General features: G+C 41.2%; 3 protein-coding genes across 3 annotated transcripts in view; 2 read left to right on the forward strand and 1 right to left on the reverse strand.

The window, feature by feature from the left end:
• Positions 1-6,971, forward strand: part of LOC143301331 (uncharacterized) — a 10,074-nt gene extending 3,103 nt beyond the window's left edge. Inside the window, exon 2 of the mRNA XM_076615547.1 lies at positions 553-6,971. Coding sequence (XP_076471662.1) covers positions 1,970-4,243 — 2,274 coding nt within the window. The 5' untranslated portion in view covers positions 553-1,969 and the 3' untranslated portion in view covers positions 4,244-6,971. The remainder of the gene's footprint in view (positions 1-552) is intronic.
• A 209-nt stretch (positions 6,972-7,180) lies between these two features.
• Positions 7,181-15,084, reverse strand: LOC143301239 (DNA-directed RNA polymerases I, II, and III subunit RPABC5). Its single transcript, XM_076615373.1, has 3 exons — positions 15,025-15,084; positions 10,042-10,174; positions 7,181-7,962 (listed from the first exon to the last, which is right to left on the reverse strand). The coding sequence occupies exons 2-3, from the start codon at positions 10,134-10,136 to the stop codon at positions 7,854-7,856; spliced, it is 204 nt and encodes a 67-aa protein (XP_076471488.1). The 5' UTR covers positions 10,137-10,174; positions 15,025-15,084; the 3' UTR covers positions 7,181-7,853.
• LOC143301566 (uncharacterized) lies at positions 13,803-14,483 on the forward strand. The gene has a single exon (XM_076615945.1). It carries the CDS (start codon positions 13,803-13,805, stop codon positions 14,481-14,483), a length of 681 nt encoding a protein of 226 aa, XP_076472060.1.
• Positions 15,085-17,852: the final 2,768 nt, after the last annotated feature.

Raw genomic sequence — 17,852 nt, forward strand, 5'->3', positions numbered from 1 at the left:
TGACATGTAGTGCCTGAGTGTTTTCCACGTTGTGTGCGCGGATGGGACGAAGAATTTGACCTGCACCACATTCGTGAACAATCAGAACGAGACGGTGCTCCGGCAAAATTTCCTACCCCCACTAAATGTGTGCAGTGTGGAACGTTTACTGCAAACGGGGACGGGCCGAACTCCTATCTCTGTTCTATGAGTTTGTCATCTGTGCTCAGAACATATTTTTTCCGTGTCAGTCAGTGTGTGTGTGTGTGTGTGTGTGTGTGTGTGTGTGTGTGTGTGAGCGCGCGCGTGTGTATGTACTGTGTGTCTGTCTGTCTCTATGCGCGTGTCTGTGTTTGTGTGCGCACGGCGAGCGCGCACGCGCGTGTGTGTGTATCTGTCTGTCTCAGTGTCTCTGAGTTTGTGCGTGTGTCGGCCGTGCACTGTGTGTGTGTGTGTGTGTGTGTGTGTATGCGGGGAGGGCGAGGGAGGTGCTTGTGTTGTTTTGTTTCGTTTGTTGAAAACCGACAAATACACCTTTTCTTCTTTTTTTTTTTTTCTTTTTTTTCTTTCCAGATGTCCTGTTTACTCCTTACTGTCAACACACGTGCCAGACAGTGAGACGGAAGTTTGAACAACGCGCAGACAGTCGAGATCTCGTCCATGCACGGCGCTTCCGGTGTAATAGCGGCGTTCCTGCTGAGGTCCTCAGTGAACCGGCTGACAATGCGCTGATGACGTCGAGTCAATCTTCATCACCACCTCGACACACGTTTATCCTGTGCCTCCCGCCACAGTACAATGTAGAAATCCAATAATGTGTGTGTGTGCGCTTGTTAGATCGTGTCATGACTGAACTTTCACTAATGAAAATAAATGGGCATGCACAATTAAATCATTTACCTTGACAGACTGCAAGTTGTAGTCAGTTAAAAAAAAAAAAAAAAAGTCTCCATGCTTCAATGTTGAAAACCGTCCGGAGTGATATAAAAATTCAGGAAGAAAAAAACAAAAAACGACCTCAACAAACTCATATCGCTCAGACACAACCCGGAGATGGAGTGACCGAATTTTGTGGATAAGATGAAACTTGACTGACATGGTGACCGCGTGAGTGAAACCATGTATTAAAGGTCAGATAATACCAGGAACAAACATGTTGCGGGTGTTGCGCTAGCTCATTTTTATACACAGTTATCATCACACACAAATGTCATCAGGTGGATGATACATAATCATGCACGTTATCCAGAGCCGTGTTTCATCCGCCATTGTTTTGGACCCGTTCACTGTGTTATAGCTCGATCCTGATTGTGATATGGGGACAGTGATTATCATGGTGTGGATATATAATTTATCATACACTACTTCTAACCCTGTCACATAAAGTGAAACAACACGCTGTCAGTTCAAGATCTATAGCTTTTCATTCTATTGTATGTTCTGACGTTCACATCAATATTTTGTTTTTAGTCAAATGAACGTGTACGGGTAGACATGTAGTATAATCATATATATACTTCTTTATTTCTGAGGAAAAAAATGAAGGGTTAACAATATTTTATTAAGTATGTGGCTTGTGAATTATGTTGGTAATAATATTCACTGACAAAGTCTTGTCCTCTTTTTTTTTTAACTTAAAAATGATCCATTGCTTAAGGACAGCTGATCCATGATGTGACAGACAGTCTGTGATTTGCTTCTGGCCCGAACGGTTTTGTTCAATGATTTTTACAGCGTGAAACCATTAACTGAATGCAATGTAACGTTGCACCGACCGAACGATAGCAACAAACTGTGATACCTTTCCCATGGGACACAGCAGTGTTGGTGCAAAGACCTCGGGAAGTGAGCCATCACCTCCGGAAAACAAAGATAACATGGCGCGTGGAGGGCAGCACCCTTCACAGCGCCAATCCGAACCTGGGAGCAACATGCGTCCCAGGGAAACATATTCACTGAGTAGTCCACCCCAAAACCCCTCCCCCACACGATGGAACAACCCCGCCTCGGCGGGGTGGCTTTACCTCCCCTCTCCAGCCCCGACGTTGGAGAGGGGACGTCACCACAATCCATCAGGATGGAACCAACCGAACTCGGGACACTGGGTTCCCATGACGTCACCCAAGACAGACGTTCTGACGCTGGAGAAGCGGATTCAGATGTCCAGAGAGTCATGGAAGTCTTGCATCACCTGGGAATCTTCCCTTGTCTCGAGCGGCATAAGGTGAAGCAGGAACGCCAGAAGAACGCGGAAGCGGAATCCATGGACAATGGAGTCTACTGTAAAAACCTTCTGCTGAAGGACAAGAAGGGGCAAGCGTTCCTCATCGTGTGCGAAGAAAACGACACGGCTGACCTGCACGTGGTGAAGTATCACCTCAACGTTCAGGGAAACCTGCATTTTGCCAGCAAGGAGTCGTTGTTGAGTCTGCTCCGGGTGAAGCCAGGTGCAGTGTCTCCCCTCGCCCTCATCCACTCTCCTGGAGGTGTCCGTATCTTCTTTGATGCTTCTTTGATGAGGAAGATTGATCGAGACTTAACCGAGCTGTATTTCCACCCAATGAAGGCTGACCTTCAGGTCGGGCTGACACTGACACAGTTGGAGAAGTTCCTCCATCACTGTGACATCACTTTAGAAAAACTTCCTTCACTCACCAGCTACAGTGCAGGAAGACGCTACACGAACATAAAAGGCGGCTGTCGCTACAAGCACAGACCAAGCCACGAAGATCCCTTCAAAAACAATCAAGAAGTCTCCAGAAACGAAGAGAAGCAAGAGGGCGAGCTGGTAGAAACTATTTCTCGCCAGATGACAGGACCATCAGCAGAGAAAATGGAACTGGCAGAAAACACGTTCACCCAGCACTCAGATCTGTTTCAACAGCTTGGGGTCAATGTTAAAGTGGCCGCATCTGCAGATGGAAACAAGAGAGCTTCAGGTGACATTATCTGGAATTGCAGATCAATATACTTTAAGGACAAGAGGGAAAACTATTTTATGTTCATCTGCCATGAAAATCAGAAGATTGATTTCAGTGCACTGAAGATGCAGCTGAAGCCCAGGAAAAAGATCCTTCCTCTAGACAGAGAAGAACTTTGGTCTTTGCTCCATCTCTTTGAGTATCAGGAGCACCCATTTTCCCTTGCTCAGCTGAAACAACCAAGATTTCTGGTTGCCATTTCGAATAATCTCCATGACAATGGCAACGCTATTTTGGCATTTCCTCACCCAACTGATGGCAGCCTTCGCCTGCAGATCACATTGAAACACCTGCAAACTTTCATTTCCCAAACGAGCCATGACTTGACAACAATCCATATGAAAGGAAACATCGAAGAACTGCAAGCTTTTTCTGGCAGTCCAGACTGCTTCTCATTTCCAAGGATGGCTCAACAAAACAAACACACAGAAGCTGAAAACAGTCAGTTACCTTTGCCCAGTCCTGTTGACAAAAAGCATTGCCAACTGCTCCCTGATCAGAACCTGGTGCATGCATCCACAGCTGCCAGACAGGGCAACAACCTGTTCTACCGTGCTACCGCTCCACTGAGAAACTGGCTCTTACAGTGCCTCAGAAACCTTGTGCAGATTTTAGACCGTTACCTGCCCAGTCAGATTCCAGCTGTTCTGCATCGGTTGTTGCCTGGAGACAGGACGCTGACATCAGGGGACATCATCACCGAGGACTCCATCGATCAAAAGGAAGAACACACAGAGGCAACGGCAAGCACTGAGAAAGAGAGAAGGGCAAAGATTGAAAAACTACATAAGCTGATTGAACGGTCCGGTATACAAGTTGAGCTGACAGAAACACAGCCGTTGGCACGTTTCCTCGAAGATGACGCAGAACGATGCAAGACCGTTCTTCTGAACGACGGACAGGGTAGATCTTACGTTGTCTTCTGTACAGAAGAGGAGAACCCATCACAAGGACGAAATTTTCGACGTTTCCGCAGAGCCTCCAGACCTGGCTGTACGATGCACCAGGCGGATGATAGTACCATCTCTCACCAGATTCCCTGCCCCGGAGACACTTCAATGTCGTGGACACGGGAAGACCTGAACCCTCTCGCCCTGGTGGACATGAACTTCCCTCAGTCTCTCGGACGAGTCCGCGTTGGGATGACAGGGGCACTGTACTCGTTCCCTGACACAAAGCTGTGCTTTGATTTGCCTCCCTTGGGCGTAAGTCTGCGCATGAACAACGATGACTTAGACAATATGGCGAAGCAGTTAGGTTTCTGTGTCGTTTATCTCTCTTAACAATGACAGAGACACCCTGTCAGCCCCCCACCTCCCGTGGTATGATAATTATTGAAGCTGAGTTGGTAAAACAAGCATTCAACTCTTGTGATTGTTTGATGTAGTTTCTTGAATCATCAGTTTTTGACAGGTTCAGTCAGAGTACTGAAAGATAATAATGTTACTATGTTTCAGTTCCATAGAATTTTCAGTCAAACTTTCCAGTGGGTATCAAATTTGTCCTGTCAGTCTGGAGTGTTGTAGAAGGACGGGGTGTGGGGTGTTGCTGCCATGCATGTATGTAGACTCATACCACGCTCACGTCCAATGCTCCAGACATGTTTGTTTTTTTAGTGTTTTTTTTTAAATATTACATTCAGTGTCAAACGAAAACCCGAATAAGAAAGAAAAGAAACAAAACAATCAAGATTAATTGCAATGAACCAAAAGAGTTACAACTATATGCCGTCACCCTGATCATGATGGATCCATAATGATCAAACAAAGGGTTTATGCCATGTCTGCATGATCGCAGTGAATTTTCTATGCTGGCATTCAGTAGCAAAAAGCCTCAGTTCCTGGCTTATTCCCAGTACAATTACAGCAATCACTGTATTCAGATTACAGTGTCGCACTTTATCATCCTAAATTCATGAGCTGAATTTAGGATTCTAACGTGCGACCATACCGATTAAAGAGTTAACCCAAATCGGGTAATGTCCAAAAGCGAACGTTCAGCATCTCTCAGCATTTTTACAAGAAAAGAAAACTTTTTTTTTTCTTGTTCCTAATGTCCGCTTCATGCTTCGGCAGAACGACCGTGTTTACACCGGAAGGTCACAAGATAACCTTGACACGTGAAATTTAGAAGAGTTCCCCCCCCCCCCCCCCCCCCCCCTTGAAATGGACTTGCTATTTCACTGACAAGAAACCGTTCATAGTACAGTGAACGTTTGACAGTCTTTTACAAATAGCATAGTTCTTCCGTGACAATTTATGTCACCAGAAAAACAAAACAAAACAAACAAACAAACAAAACTTTCCATAAAAGTCTCAAGCGGAAGAAATTTCATATGACATCATACATGATGAAAATAAATGGCACTCTCTAGTACAACTGATCTAATTTTTAACTTCTGGCAGACAATTTTTCCAAAGTCAGACTTTCTTCTGGATAGTATGCCATAAAATTGGTTTTCTTAACAACAAGAAAAAACAAAATTCAATCCTCAACCAAACAAATGGTTTGCAACTTGTTAATTTTCCTGCAAACACCCTAAAGTCATTCATGTCAGGAAACCGATAGGTCCCCGATAGTTCAGAGGTATGAAATGACTGGTCGAAGGGAGATAATGTAACCATCCATTCAGTGCAGTTCAGTCTCTGGTCGAAAAAAGGACATTCCTGCTACAAATGAGAGACCAGTTTATTGTCCTCTTACAGTATGAACATCCATATCTCGCAAAGCATTAAATTACTTTAATTATAGCAGTTCAATTTTGGCATAGATTGTTTATATTTGTACAATCAGAACTTACCATTTATGTTTTTGGTGATGGAGTTGGTCACGCGAAGTGTATAGTGTAAAAGCATACACGAAGCCTGATCACACTATTCCATTTCTCCTTCATGAGTGTGGCTTCTTAAGTGGTGGGGTAAAAATGATCATACACACACACAAATAAAAGCAACAAAACCCATCACTCTTACATACGAGTGAACGTCGGGGTTGCAGCCCACACATGCAGAAGAAGAAGGTTTTATTTTCTTCTGCACCATGCATGCTATCTATACACTTTTGATGTTAAACCATTTCCCTTGTATTCATCGTTTTCTTTTTTCATGGGGTAAGCCATCACTATCGTAACAACAAGTATTGAGTGTGTGAAAATGTTACTATTATAAGAGTATCCAAATTTTTGTTGCAGTATAGAAATTGATAATAATGGCACTGTCTATTGTATTGTCATAATCTTTGTCAAAACAGATTTCTCTGTGTGAAATTTGGGCTGCTCACCCTGGGGAAACAAAGTGTATTCGGGTAGGTGGATTATTAGGGGAAGGGGATGGGGTGGAAAATGTGAAGGGATGTGAGATGTTGAATATTTTGAATAATAAGCTGAAAACTTTCTTTTTCAACATTTCTATGAGCACACAAGAGTGACAAGAAGTATACATGACGACGAAAGATGTGCAACCTTATGGAATGGATAGAGGTACAAAAATGACTAGGTCTGACCAAACTTACCTCCTCTACATATAACAATAGTGTAGGTCCACAAGTACTATGCACACACAGAAAGATATTGACAGGAAAACAGTGAGAAACAGAGAGACAGACAGACACAGAGAGAGAGACGGGTTCAATGTGTGACAGTTTTCAAAATGACACAGTAAGGACTTTTCAGTGTAGATTTCTATCACAATTAAGATTACCAGTTGTTACTGTTAGTACCAATATTGAATAATAGTAACTGTCAGGGTCATGGTGACTGATGTCTTTGTTTTCTAACTTCAGTATGCGTGTATGGATGTGATATATGCCAGGACTGCTTATGTTTTACTTATTACTGTCTTCACATGCACAAAACTATCTTTGTACATCTGGGATTGTTTCAAGGGATGGCAGGTAGGCCTACAAAGACACAGGTTGGGATTACTTTTCACTCTTGAATTTTTTGAACCCATGTTTTTGAGCACTTTGCTTCAGTGTGGTATTTGTGGCCGTTATTCTCTGAAAAAATAAAGATTAATTATGAAGATTTCTTGTGATTTATACATGGAGAGAGAGAAGAGAACAGAGACGGCATGTGCGAGGGAGAGAGACTCAGACACAAAGAGAGAGAGATTTAGAGAGAGAGAGAGGGACAGAGCGTAGTGTAACTCTTGATACGTTATGTGTCACTCGCACACGTGCATAAGCATGCATGCACACATATAACAGAATTTCCTTTTTTAAGTTGTTTTGTAAAATTTTTTTATTCCAAATGAAAAGGATGAAAATGAAATTCCCCAGTCAATACACATACGCACACACATTACATCATTCAAGCACTCATGACTCACTCCCACAGGCACACGTCGGATGATGACACTGATACACCCACATTTTTCTTTGCAAAATGCCTTGCACATCAAAACTTGAAAGTTAAAAAAAAAGATCAATTTATCATTTACATTATTCACCAAATATGCCTTTGTTTTTATTCCTTCTCTTCCACCACCGATTGGCAACAGAAAATACCGTGAGCATCCAATACATCAGAATCATTACACTCCAGAGAAAATAAAATAAAACGTCAACCATTTTCATCATACTCATACTATTTGATTTCTATAATTCTATAACTTGTGTGTAGGTATACTGCAGTTGTGTCAAGTTATGAGAATCTGAAAAAAACAAAAATGCTGATGCTTGTTAATAACTTTTGTTTAAGTATCCTGCAGTTGTTTTGCTAAGAGAATCTTAAAAAAACAAAAAACAAAAAAAACAAATATATATATATATAAACCGCTGATGCTCGTTGTGGTGGCAATGTTAAGAAGAAGTTCACTTGGTGCTGGCATAAACCACAGGTTTTCAGTCTCGTCAGTCCACACAGTAACAAAGTAAAGTAATCCATGTCCGCAATCACTTTTCCAGCGGAGCGTAGTTGAGAAGTTTCTCGATGAGGTCGACGTGAGCCAGCAACATTCGTCGGCAACAGTATCGCTTCAGCCCCAGGGCGTCCAGAGCATCACTGGAAACAAAGATATATATAAAAAAAAAATTAAAAAAAAAAAAAAATTTAAAGTAAAGCATGGAAACGTATCAAATTTACGAGTATACATTTTTTTTCTTTTCAAGTTTTACTTCTCTGAAACCAAAGGATCAAACACTGTATGAATTATGTAAACGTTTTTTTAAAAATCACATACAGTGGCACAGGCGCTCTCCTGTGTGCATATCCAGGACCTGCTGAAGTGAATCGTCTGAGCTGACAGATCATATCACTTTGTCAAGTTGGTGTTCCATGAATTAGTTTGTAACTGTTGTGTGTGCATGCGCAAGTGTGTGTGTGTGTGTGTGTGTGTCGTTGTGTGTGTGTGAGTGTGTGTGTGTGTGTGTGCGCGTGCAAGCGTGTATGAACACATTCAAGAATCAAGTGAATGCAAGCACGAGACAAAATTTAGAGAAATCTTAGGGAGTGATGTGAAGAGACAAATGCACAAAAGAATAACAAAACAAAACAAAAAAGATCTTACTTATTATCCCCGGTACAAGCACAGGAAGAATGAAAAACAAAGTAAAAGACCTGGGCTACAAAATGACTGACATATTTTTATTTCTTTTTTTCCTTTTTCTTTTTTTTTTATCACAACAGATTTCTGTGTGAAATTCGGGCTGCTCTCCCCAGGGAGAGCGCATCGCCACACGACAGCACCACCTTTTTTTCTTTTCTTTTTTTCCCCCTTTTTTTTTCCTGCATGCAGTTTTATTTGTTTTTTTTCCTATCGAAGTGGATTTTTCTACGGAATTTTGCCAGGAACAACCCTTTTGTTGCCGTGGGTTCTTTTACGTGCGCTAAGTGCATGCTGCACACAGGACCTCGGTTTATCGTCTCATCCGAATGACTAGCGTCCAGACCACCACTCAAGGTCTAGTGGAGGGGGAGAAAATATCAGCGGCTGAGCCGTGATTCGAACCAGCGCGCTCAGATTCTCTCGCTTCCTAGGCGGAGCCGTTACCTCTAGGCCATCACTCCACTCTATCCTTCAGTGTACTCAACTTGCAGGAGATGATTAATAATAATAATACTATAATAATAATAATAATAATTAGTATGTATATAGCACTGAATCTTGTGCAGAGACAAATCAAAGCGCCTTCAAACCAGTCATTCACACGCATGCACAACTCTAAACTCAAGAAACTGAAGACAGAGAAGAGGCAGGGGAAGGAGCCTATCTTGGAAAGAGATGGGTTTCAAGGCCAGACTTGGAAAGAGCTGAGTGTGGGAACCTAACAAAGCAAAAAAGGAAGTTCATTCCATAGGCAAGGTCCGTTAACTGAGAAAGAACGGTGGCTGATTACAGACACAGGAGGAAATAAAAGTCAAAATAAAAAGTCCCGAGCTAGAAAATGACTAAGGACATACCCCTTCAGTGTACTCAACTTGCAGGAGACAAATGTTGACAATGCAGGAAAGAAGAAAAGACAGAAAATCAAAGTAAAAGACCCAAGCTAGAAAATGACTAACGGACACACATACCCTTCAGTGTACTCAACTTGACAGGAGACAAATGTAGACATAGGAGGAAAGAAGAAAAGACAGAAAATCAAAGTAAAAGACCCAAGCTAGAAAATGACTACGGACACACATACCCTTCAGTGTACTCAACTTGACAGGAGACAAATGTAGACATAGGAGGTAAGAAGAAAAGACAGAAAATCAAAGTAAAAGACCCAAGCCAGAAAATGACTAATGGACACACATACCCTTCAGTGTACTCAACTTGACAGGAGACAAATGTAGACATAGGAGGTAAGAAGAAAAGACAGAAAATCAAAGTAAAAGACCCAAGCTAGAAAATGACTAACGGACACACATACCCTTCAGTGTACTCCACTTGCAGGAGACAAATGTAGACAATGCAGGAAAGAAGAAAAGACAGAAAATCAAAGTAAAAGACCCAAGCTAGAAAATGACTAACGGACACACATACCCTTCAGTGTACTCCACTTGCAGGAGACAAATGTAGACAATGCAGGAAAGAAGAAAAGACAGAAAATCAAAGTAAAAGACCCAAGCTAGAAAATGACTAACGGACACACATACCCTTCAGTGTACTCCACCTGCAGGAGACTGATGTATGCCTCCCACTTGTTGCCGATCACCTTTCCACAGGTGAAGCACCGCACTGGGATGATCATGACTGATGTCGTGTGATGACCACGAACTGCAAAAACACCTGCACACAGGCATTCATTCATTAGTTAATTACAATAAAATCAAGTTAAATATAAAATACGGTAACATGCACTGGCATGATCATGACTGATGTCGTGTGATGACCACGAACTGCAAAAACACCTGCACACAGGCATTCATTCATTCATTAATTACAATAAAATCAAGTTAAATATAAAATACGGTAACATGCACTGGCATGATCATGACTGATGTCGTGTGATGACCACGAACTGCAAAAACACCTGCACACAGGCGTTCATTCATTAATTAATTACAATAAAATCAAGTTAAATATAAAATACGGTAACATGCACTGGCATGATCATGACTGATGTCGTGTGATGACCACGAACTGCAAAAACACCTGCACACAGGCATTCATTCATTCATTAATTACAATAAAATCAAGTTAAATATAAAATACGGTAACATGCACTGGGATGATCATGACTGATGTCGTGTGATGACCACGAACTGCAAAAACACCTGCACACAGGCGTTCATTCATTAATTAATTACAATAAAATCAAGTTAAATATAAAATACGGTAACATGCACTGGCATGATCATGACTGATGTCGTGTGATGACCACGAACTGCAAAAACACCTGCACACAGGCATTCATTCATTCATTAATTACAATAAAATCAAGTTAAATATAAAATACGGTAACATGTACTGGCATGATCATGACTGATGTTTAATGATAGCAAAACGCCACAAACACAGGTCAATATACAAATAAGTGTGCAGGTGTGAGGGTGTGCAAACATATATATATCATATATATATATATATGCACATGTCTGCTTAAGTATGACCAATTGTTAAATTAAAAAAAAAAAATCAAACCTTTGGGGTGTGTGTGTGTGTGTGTGTGTGTGCGTGCGCGTGCGCTCGCGCGTGTGTATGTGTGTGTCCCTTCATTTGTAGTTGATAAGTTACAGCCTTATTTACTTTAAACAGTTAAATTTCAACAAACAATCATCTGACTATATTAACCCTTTCGCTGCCAGAAAAATATGATTTAAGTGAAATCTATTTGCCAGGGTTTTTTTTCCACAAAAAACGGGTATAAATTTTCAAAAAATTCTGTGCTCTTTGTTATTTGAGAAAGACCCATAAAAGTATATATTTTCTGAAAGGTAAATGAATAAAGAATACAAAACACATAATGTTTTCCCATTTTATATATTTTTTTAGTGACATACTGTTGTTCTGAAATCAGTGTTTTGTTTTTTTTTGTCACATTTTCAACTTGTTGAAGTTGTTCATTACAAACATTAGTCAGGTAATTTGGACTAAAATATATTTTCTGGACAAATGGATATCTGCACACACAAAATCATACTAGAACAACCACAATAATTTTTTTTTTTTTTTTTTTAAACAGATAGATACACAATGCACTGTGACTTCTCCAAGTGATACAATGGATGTGAAGCCACACCGCCTCAGTCTCCACCCCCCCTCCTCTTCACCCAACCAAAACATTCAATTAAAGGACTGCCTCATGACGTAGTTGGTTTTCTAACTATGAACAGAATCTAGAAAGATTCCCCAAGCTAAAGCGACCAGCATTTTCATCAACGAACTGAATGCAAACCAGGGAAAAGTCCAAATATTTTGATGATGAGTTATCTCGTCATTGTGGCTGCGAAGTGTGCATGCTTGTGATGATAGGCAGCCGAGGGGTTAATAATAACTGTGAGCTGATTGTTTAAACTTTTTAATTTTACTTCTTACATTTTTAGATTGTTATAACACAGGGATCGCGTTAACGCATGTTTTTCGCGTATTTGACGCATTTTGATTTTCGCTGACGTATTTTCACAGCACTCACGCGCAACACTTACGCAAAACAACTTTTACTCCAAGCCGTATCAATGCAACTTTAGGACTGACTTGGCAGCTAGGTTTGCGATACTGAATCAGACAGTACAAGACAAAGTGTCTGTGCATGCGGAGCACTGCGAGATGCCTACGTGACTCTTAACAGCTACAGCCAATTAACAGAGTACGCGCGTACACAACACTGCTTAGCTGACGAGTTTTGGAACAGAGTGGCATCATTACAGGGCGTGACCCTGTAGCGGGAAAGTTAAGCCTTGTTTGACTGCTGAACATTACTCGGCTAGCCTAGGCCCTAGCGTTTTTTGTTTTCCACTGTATCTCAGTCACGGAATCGACTCAATATGATTGTCAGGGCTTGCAGTGAATTTCAGCGCCGACGTGAGCGGCGAAAATAGGTGAGTCAACCTTTGATTTAGTGTCATAGGTCTGACGCAATTCTAACTCTAACTTACGCGGTTTTTTGCCGACTTTGCGTAAGCTGCACGCGTTTTGAAAAAGTCTAGCGCGATCCCTGATAACATGAATGAAGAAAGACAAAGGGAGTATTTTCCACTTTGCCATCTTCATCAGTTCATGTTCAACAGTCAAAACATTTACACTGTCAGCTGATGAAACAGTATGGTGAAACAAACCTACCCTGTGGGTATCATCCCACACAGTATTCCACATAGTTTTGTGTGTGTTTTATTCCAGCTCCAGAGCTGACAAACGTGACTAAAAATCAATGTTGTCAGTGACAAAAACATTCCTCTGGAACTGAGACCCTGAATCATTCCATGAGTTGTGTCAAGAATGATTCAAAGGCTAACCGTGCGAGCATTATCCATCTTTCAGTGTCCTCTTAAGTCTACATATGTGCAGACATAAGGTATCATTTGTACATGTGTACAACAAGAAGTAGTAAAGTTCTGAGAACGAGAACTACGCTGGTGCCCGAGCCCTCTCTACTTGTACTAGTTGTACTTGTAGTCTTTGTACGTGTGCCAAACACAAAGATGAAATTAAAAACCACTTTTAAAATGTTCTATCAATGTGTGTGTGTGAATGTGTGTCTGCATGTTTCACATATTAGTAGTAGTAGTAGTATTTTTAGGAATTTTTCTATTATTTTATTTATTTATCTATTTTATTCTATTTATTTTTTGTTAATTTATTTATTTATTGTATTATATTATTATTATTATTTATTTTTATTTTTATTTTATTATTTTTTTCTCAAGGCCTGACTAAGCGTGTTGGGCTACGCTGCTGGTCAGGCATCTGCTTGGCAGATGTGGTGTAGCGAATATGGATTTGACTGAACGCAGTGATGCCTCCTTGAGCTACTGATACTGATACTGTATCAATGTTAGAGTTTGGTGAATGAAGGAACAGATAAATTCCCTGCAGACACCAACCACGACAAAATTCACCTGCACGTCAGTGTTCGTGTAACAGAAAGAAGACGCAGAGAAAGAATTCACAAGAAAATGAAAAGAACTGGCAGAAAAGACCTCTATGGTGTATTTAAGTCACTCAACAGACAGGGGCAGCAAAGACTCGGGAACCAGTACTGGAAATACATCCAAGGCCTCATCTTTGAAGAACAGCCTGAGCAGCCCATCCCCAGAAAACGCTTCTGGACATTCATTAAATCCAGACAGAATGAAAATTCCGGCACTGCCTGCCACAAAGACGTCAAGACAGCCGAAGACCAAGAGGAGCTGCAAGCAGATGTGGACACCCTAGCTTCCTGGGAACAGCGCTGGAAGATGTCTTTCCACCCCCCGAAATGCTCCAAAGTCCACATGACCTGTCGCCGGACAACTGGGAGCACAGTTACCAACTTCACGGCCAACGACTCCAGGAGGAGACCCAGGTCAAGTACCTCGGCGTCACACTCACCAAGGACCTGAAGTGGGCCCCGCATATTTACAGCATCACCAACAAGGCAAACTCGACACTAGGCCTTGTGTGCCGCAAGATCAAGGTGCCCAGTAAGACCATTAAGACTGCAGCTTACAGGGCCCTTGTCCGCCCTACCCTTGAGTATGCCAGCTGTGTGTGGGATCCCCACACCACTGAAGACATTAACACCATCGAAAAGGTGCAGCACAGAGCAGCTCGCTGGGTCTCGCGCCGCTTCCGCCAAACCTCCAGTGTGGATGACATGCTCCTTGACCTGGAATGGCCAACGCTGCAAGCCAGACGGAGGCATGCGAGACTCACCATGTTCTACAAGGTGCACAACAGCCTCGTACACATTGATTCCAAATATCTCCCCTCTGTCAGCCGCCTCAGCCACATAACTAGAAAGTCCCACCCCCTGCAATACAACATCCCATCCAACAGGACACAGTACCGGCAGATGACATTCTTACCAAGAACCATTCCAGAATGGAACAACTTGCCCACTGAAGCCGCCACTGCGCCATCTCTGGCACCCTTCCAGGCCAGGGTGGCAAACCTCTGACCAGCTCCAAACAACAGCAAACTACCACCACCTCCACACCCCCTCCCCAAATCCTCCTAATCCTGTTAAACTTAGAACTATCATAATAATATAATAATAATATTGTTGCAGACCTATATTTAGGCTTCTCAGCCTTTAGTCTGGTCTTAGTACTCGAAAACTTATTATCACAAAAGTCCAAACACTTTTTCTTGTTTCTTTTTCCCGATTCGCAGCTATTTGTACATCATCTACATGCGATCTGCCCACAGCCTAAAACAGCCCACTCGCAAACCACCCTCCGGAAAAAAAAAAAATTGTGTAGCAGATTCATCGACAAGTCGATGTTGGCTACCCATCCAAAAGAAGAAGAAGAGATCCGTGCCATCCACAACAAAGGCTGATAACAACGGTGAAAATGTTTCCCTTTCCCGAAGATTCACTGCGTGTATAAATACAAATAAGACGCTTAGCAAAACAGAATTACTTAGTCCTTGTAATTAGGACTGGATATTAATCTCTAATATAAGTGGCTCTATTAGGAACAGAAACTTTTACTCACCAAATCAACACGTGCAGTCTTACTACGTCCAAAACAAGCAACCGGAACTGCGCGTTTTCCTCCCATCCTTCCAGTCCCACTTCCTTTTCCGTTAGTTGGTCCTACTCCATAACTAAACCTTCACCCTCGACTTTGATCCGAGGTCTGAGGTCTCTTCTTTTATGGTTTAAAAGGACAGGGCGCTAAGCTCCCTCTTTAATGACACCAAGGAGGGGACTCAGCAGCTGATGCTGGCAGGGAATTTCACGCTGGAATAGTTCTAGGGAACCCCCCCCCCCCCAAATATGTTAATATATTTTAGCATCCTAAATTACTGCACCTATATTGGTTACATTTTACATTTCTATGGTTTGTGGAATAAAAACGGAAAAAGCAAGATAGTGGCACGTTAGTTTAGTGACTAAATCCGCATCAAAATTAAGTACCCTTACCCTCCTCCTGACCACCGTTCCCCACAATCCCCGCCCCTCCTGCCACCCTTCCCAGTTACTTTACTACCCCTACGGCTGCTGCAGAGGTCTTGGCATCATGTCGGTGCACGCTGAACGTGCACTGGCTGGCCAGGCCATTATTATTATTATTTTTTTAATCCTCACAACAGCTCAATATTCGGCAATCTCTCCAAACTACGACAGAATCATCAGTAGAATGATGTTGGTCGTATAAAGGAAGAAGAAGACTGAAGAAGAAGTAAAATAGCATACAAAATAAGAGTCGAAATCCACCTAAGATGGGTAAAAACATCTCCTAATGGTGATATCATTTCATACATGCACAAAAATTCAGTTCAGTGCTGGTAAGATAGGTGCAATAATTTAGGATGCTAAAACTGGACTTTACCATTCTGGTATTTAACGTCTTTTCACTGTTGAGTGACATTAGACGGGGGGGAAATGTAGTGTGTGTGTATGTGTGCGCGTGCAGTGTGGGTTGGGGAACGGGTTTGGGGTGATGGAAAGAGGTGGTGGGATGACTGAGACAGGGAAGGAAATGTAAGTGTCAGAGGATAAAAGGAAGAGCTGAAAGATTGGACTGACTGGGAGTATAGTGTAACTATCACAAACAGTCCTATAACAAGGTAAAGCATGCTCATTATAACAGAAACATTTAAAAAAATCAATCAAAAGTAGATACTAACGAATCAAACGTTAATAAATCTGTTGGAGTAATGAATGATAAAAAAAAAAAAAAAAAAAATCTAAACGTGTTTGGTTTCGTGGATAAATGTCTGAACTTAAAGGAGTGGTTGAATCAGGTGCGGATGGTACCAGGGAGGAGGTACCGTTGAGCCAGTGACTGCGGGAAAAGAAAGCCCGATGTTAAAAGCTTCGAAAAATCAATGTTTGAGTGTCATTATATTGAATTCTGTTAAATATATGAAATAATACTGTAGCTGTCAGGGAGCGTGATCCGATTGTGAAATCGAGATCATACATACTTATTAATAATCACATGAAACGTAGGTAACATCAACATGATTTTACTCTGAAATCTAAATAAAACAAGGAAAAAAAATGTATTGTTGAAATCATACAATAAAAAACTCTCAGAATATGGAAAATATCAGTTGGTTTCCATGCTGAAGTGACAGTTGAAATTGTCAGAAAATTACCAAGATGACAAAATAATCGAAGGCAATGCTTTGAAGTAGATCTGAGTAATTCCTCTCAGTGATTATGTAATTTGAAATCGCTAAAGGCAAGACTGACAAATTGTGAGATTTCGTAAAAAAAAAAAAAAAAAAAAAAAAATCAATATTTTTAATGATTTAGAAGACATCAGTCAAATACCTTCTTATTATTGTCAGTTCTAATTCTTCCTGTTCTTGTTCATCTTCTATTCAACTAAATCCAACAGACAAAAAAGCTTGTAGAAAAAACACCAAACGGAGAAAGTTTGTAAAATCTGTGGGTTGTAAAATACTAAGACTCACTTTTGATAAAAGGTGTCCCTTTCAAAAGCATCAAAAGTAAGTCTTATTTTACAACCCACAGTTCTTATAAACTTTCTCCATTTGGTGTTTTATTAGACTCAGTAGTCATTCTTCATCAGTTTTATCCTTGTAGAAAAGAAGTATTGGAAACTATGAAGAAATGAACGAAAGTTTTCACTCATCAAAAGACTTACAGAACATTGGAAATCATTTGATAATGATACAAAATTGATAACTGACTATAAACTCTATGAAGTCCTTTGCAAATCTAATTGATGACAGCGTCAAGTAGTGTAATACTTTTGTCTCGCAAAATAATTATCAAACTGCTTCTGCTGCCTGGTGTTCAGAATTTATATATATATATATATATATAAATTTTTTAAAAGAGGAAAAAAAAAGAAAAAGAGAGAGAAGTAAATACTAAACTGCATGCATTTGTCTCATCTTTGAAAACGCGTTGAACTGCCTTGCCCAAGTGTCAGATATAGTTTCCTATTCTACTCATCACTGTCTCCGTTCTGCCGCTGACACATGACTTATCCATCAGGGTCGCTTCAAACAAAAGTCCCATATGGTTCTCGCGACACTTCCATCTACTATGTCCCACAGCATTCCTTTTCATGTCTGGCATTATACCTTGTGATTTGTTCCTTATCCATCCTCTGGATGGTCATTTCTATTGGTTGTGTCAAAAAACACCAACGACGATGATGATGACGACGATGATATAGGAGGATGGTGATAAACATGATAGATGATGATGATGGTAATTATGATAGTGATTGTGGTGGTGGTGGTGGTGGAGGGGAGAGACACAAATTAACATAATTCTGCACTATGCTTAATATCACTTGCAAGATTACGGAGGAACTCCCTCGCCCCCTCCCCCGGG

The sequence above is a fragment of the Babylonia areolata genome, chromosome 27, assembly GCF_041734735.1.
Source record: "Babylonia areolata isolate BAREFJ2019XMU chromosome 27, ASM4173473v1, whole genome shotgun sequence".
In the NCBI taxonomy this organism is placed as follows: Eukaryota; Metazoa; Mollusca; class Gastropoda; order Neogastropoda; family Buccinidae; genus Babylonia; species Babylonia areolata.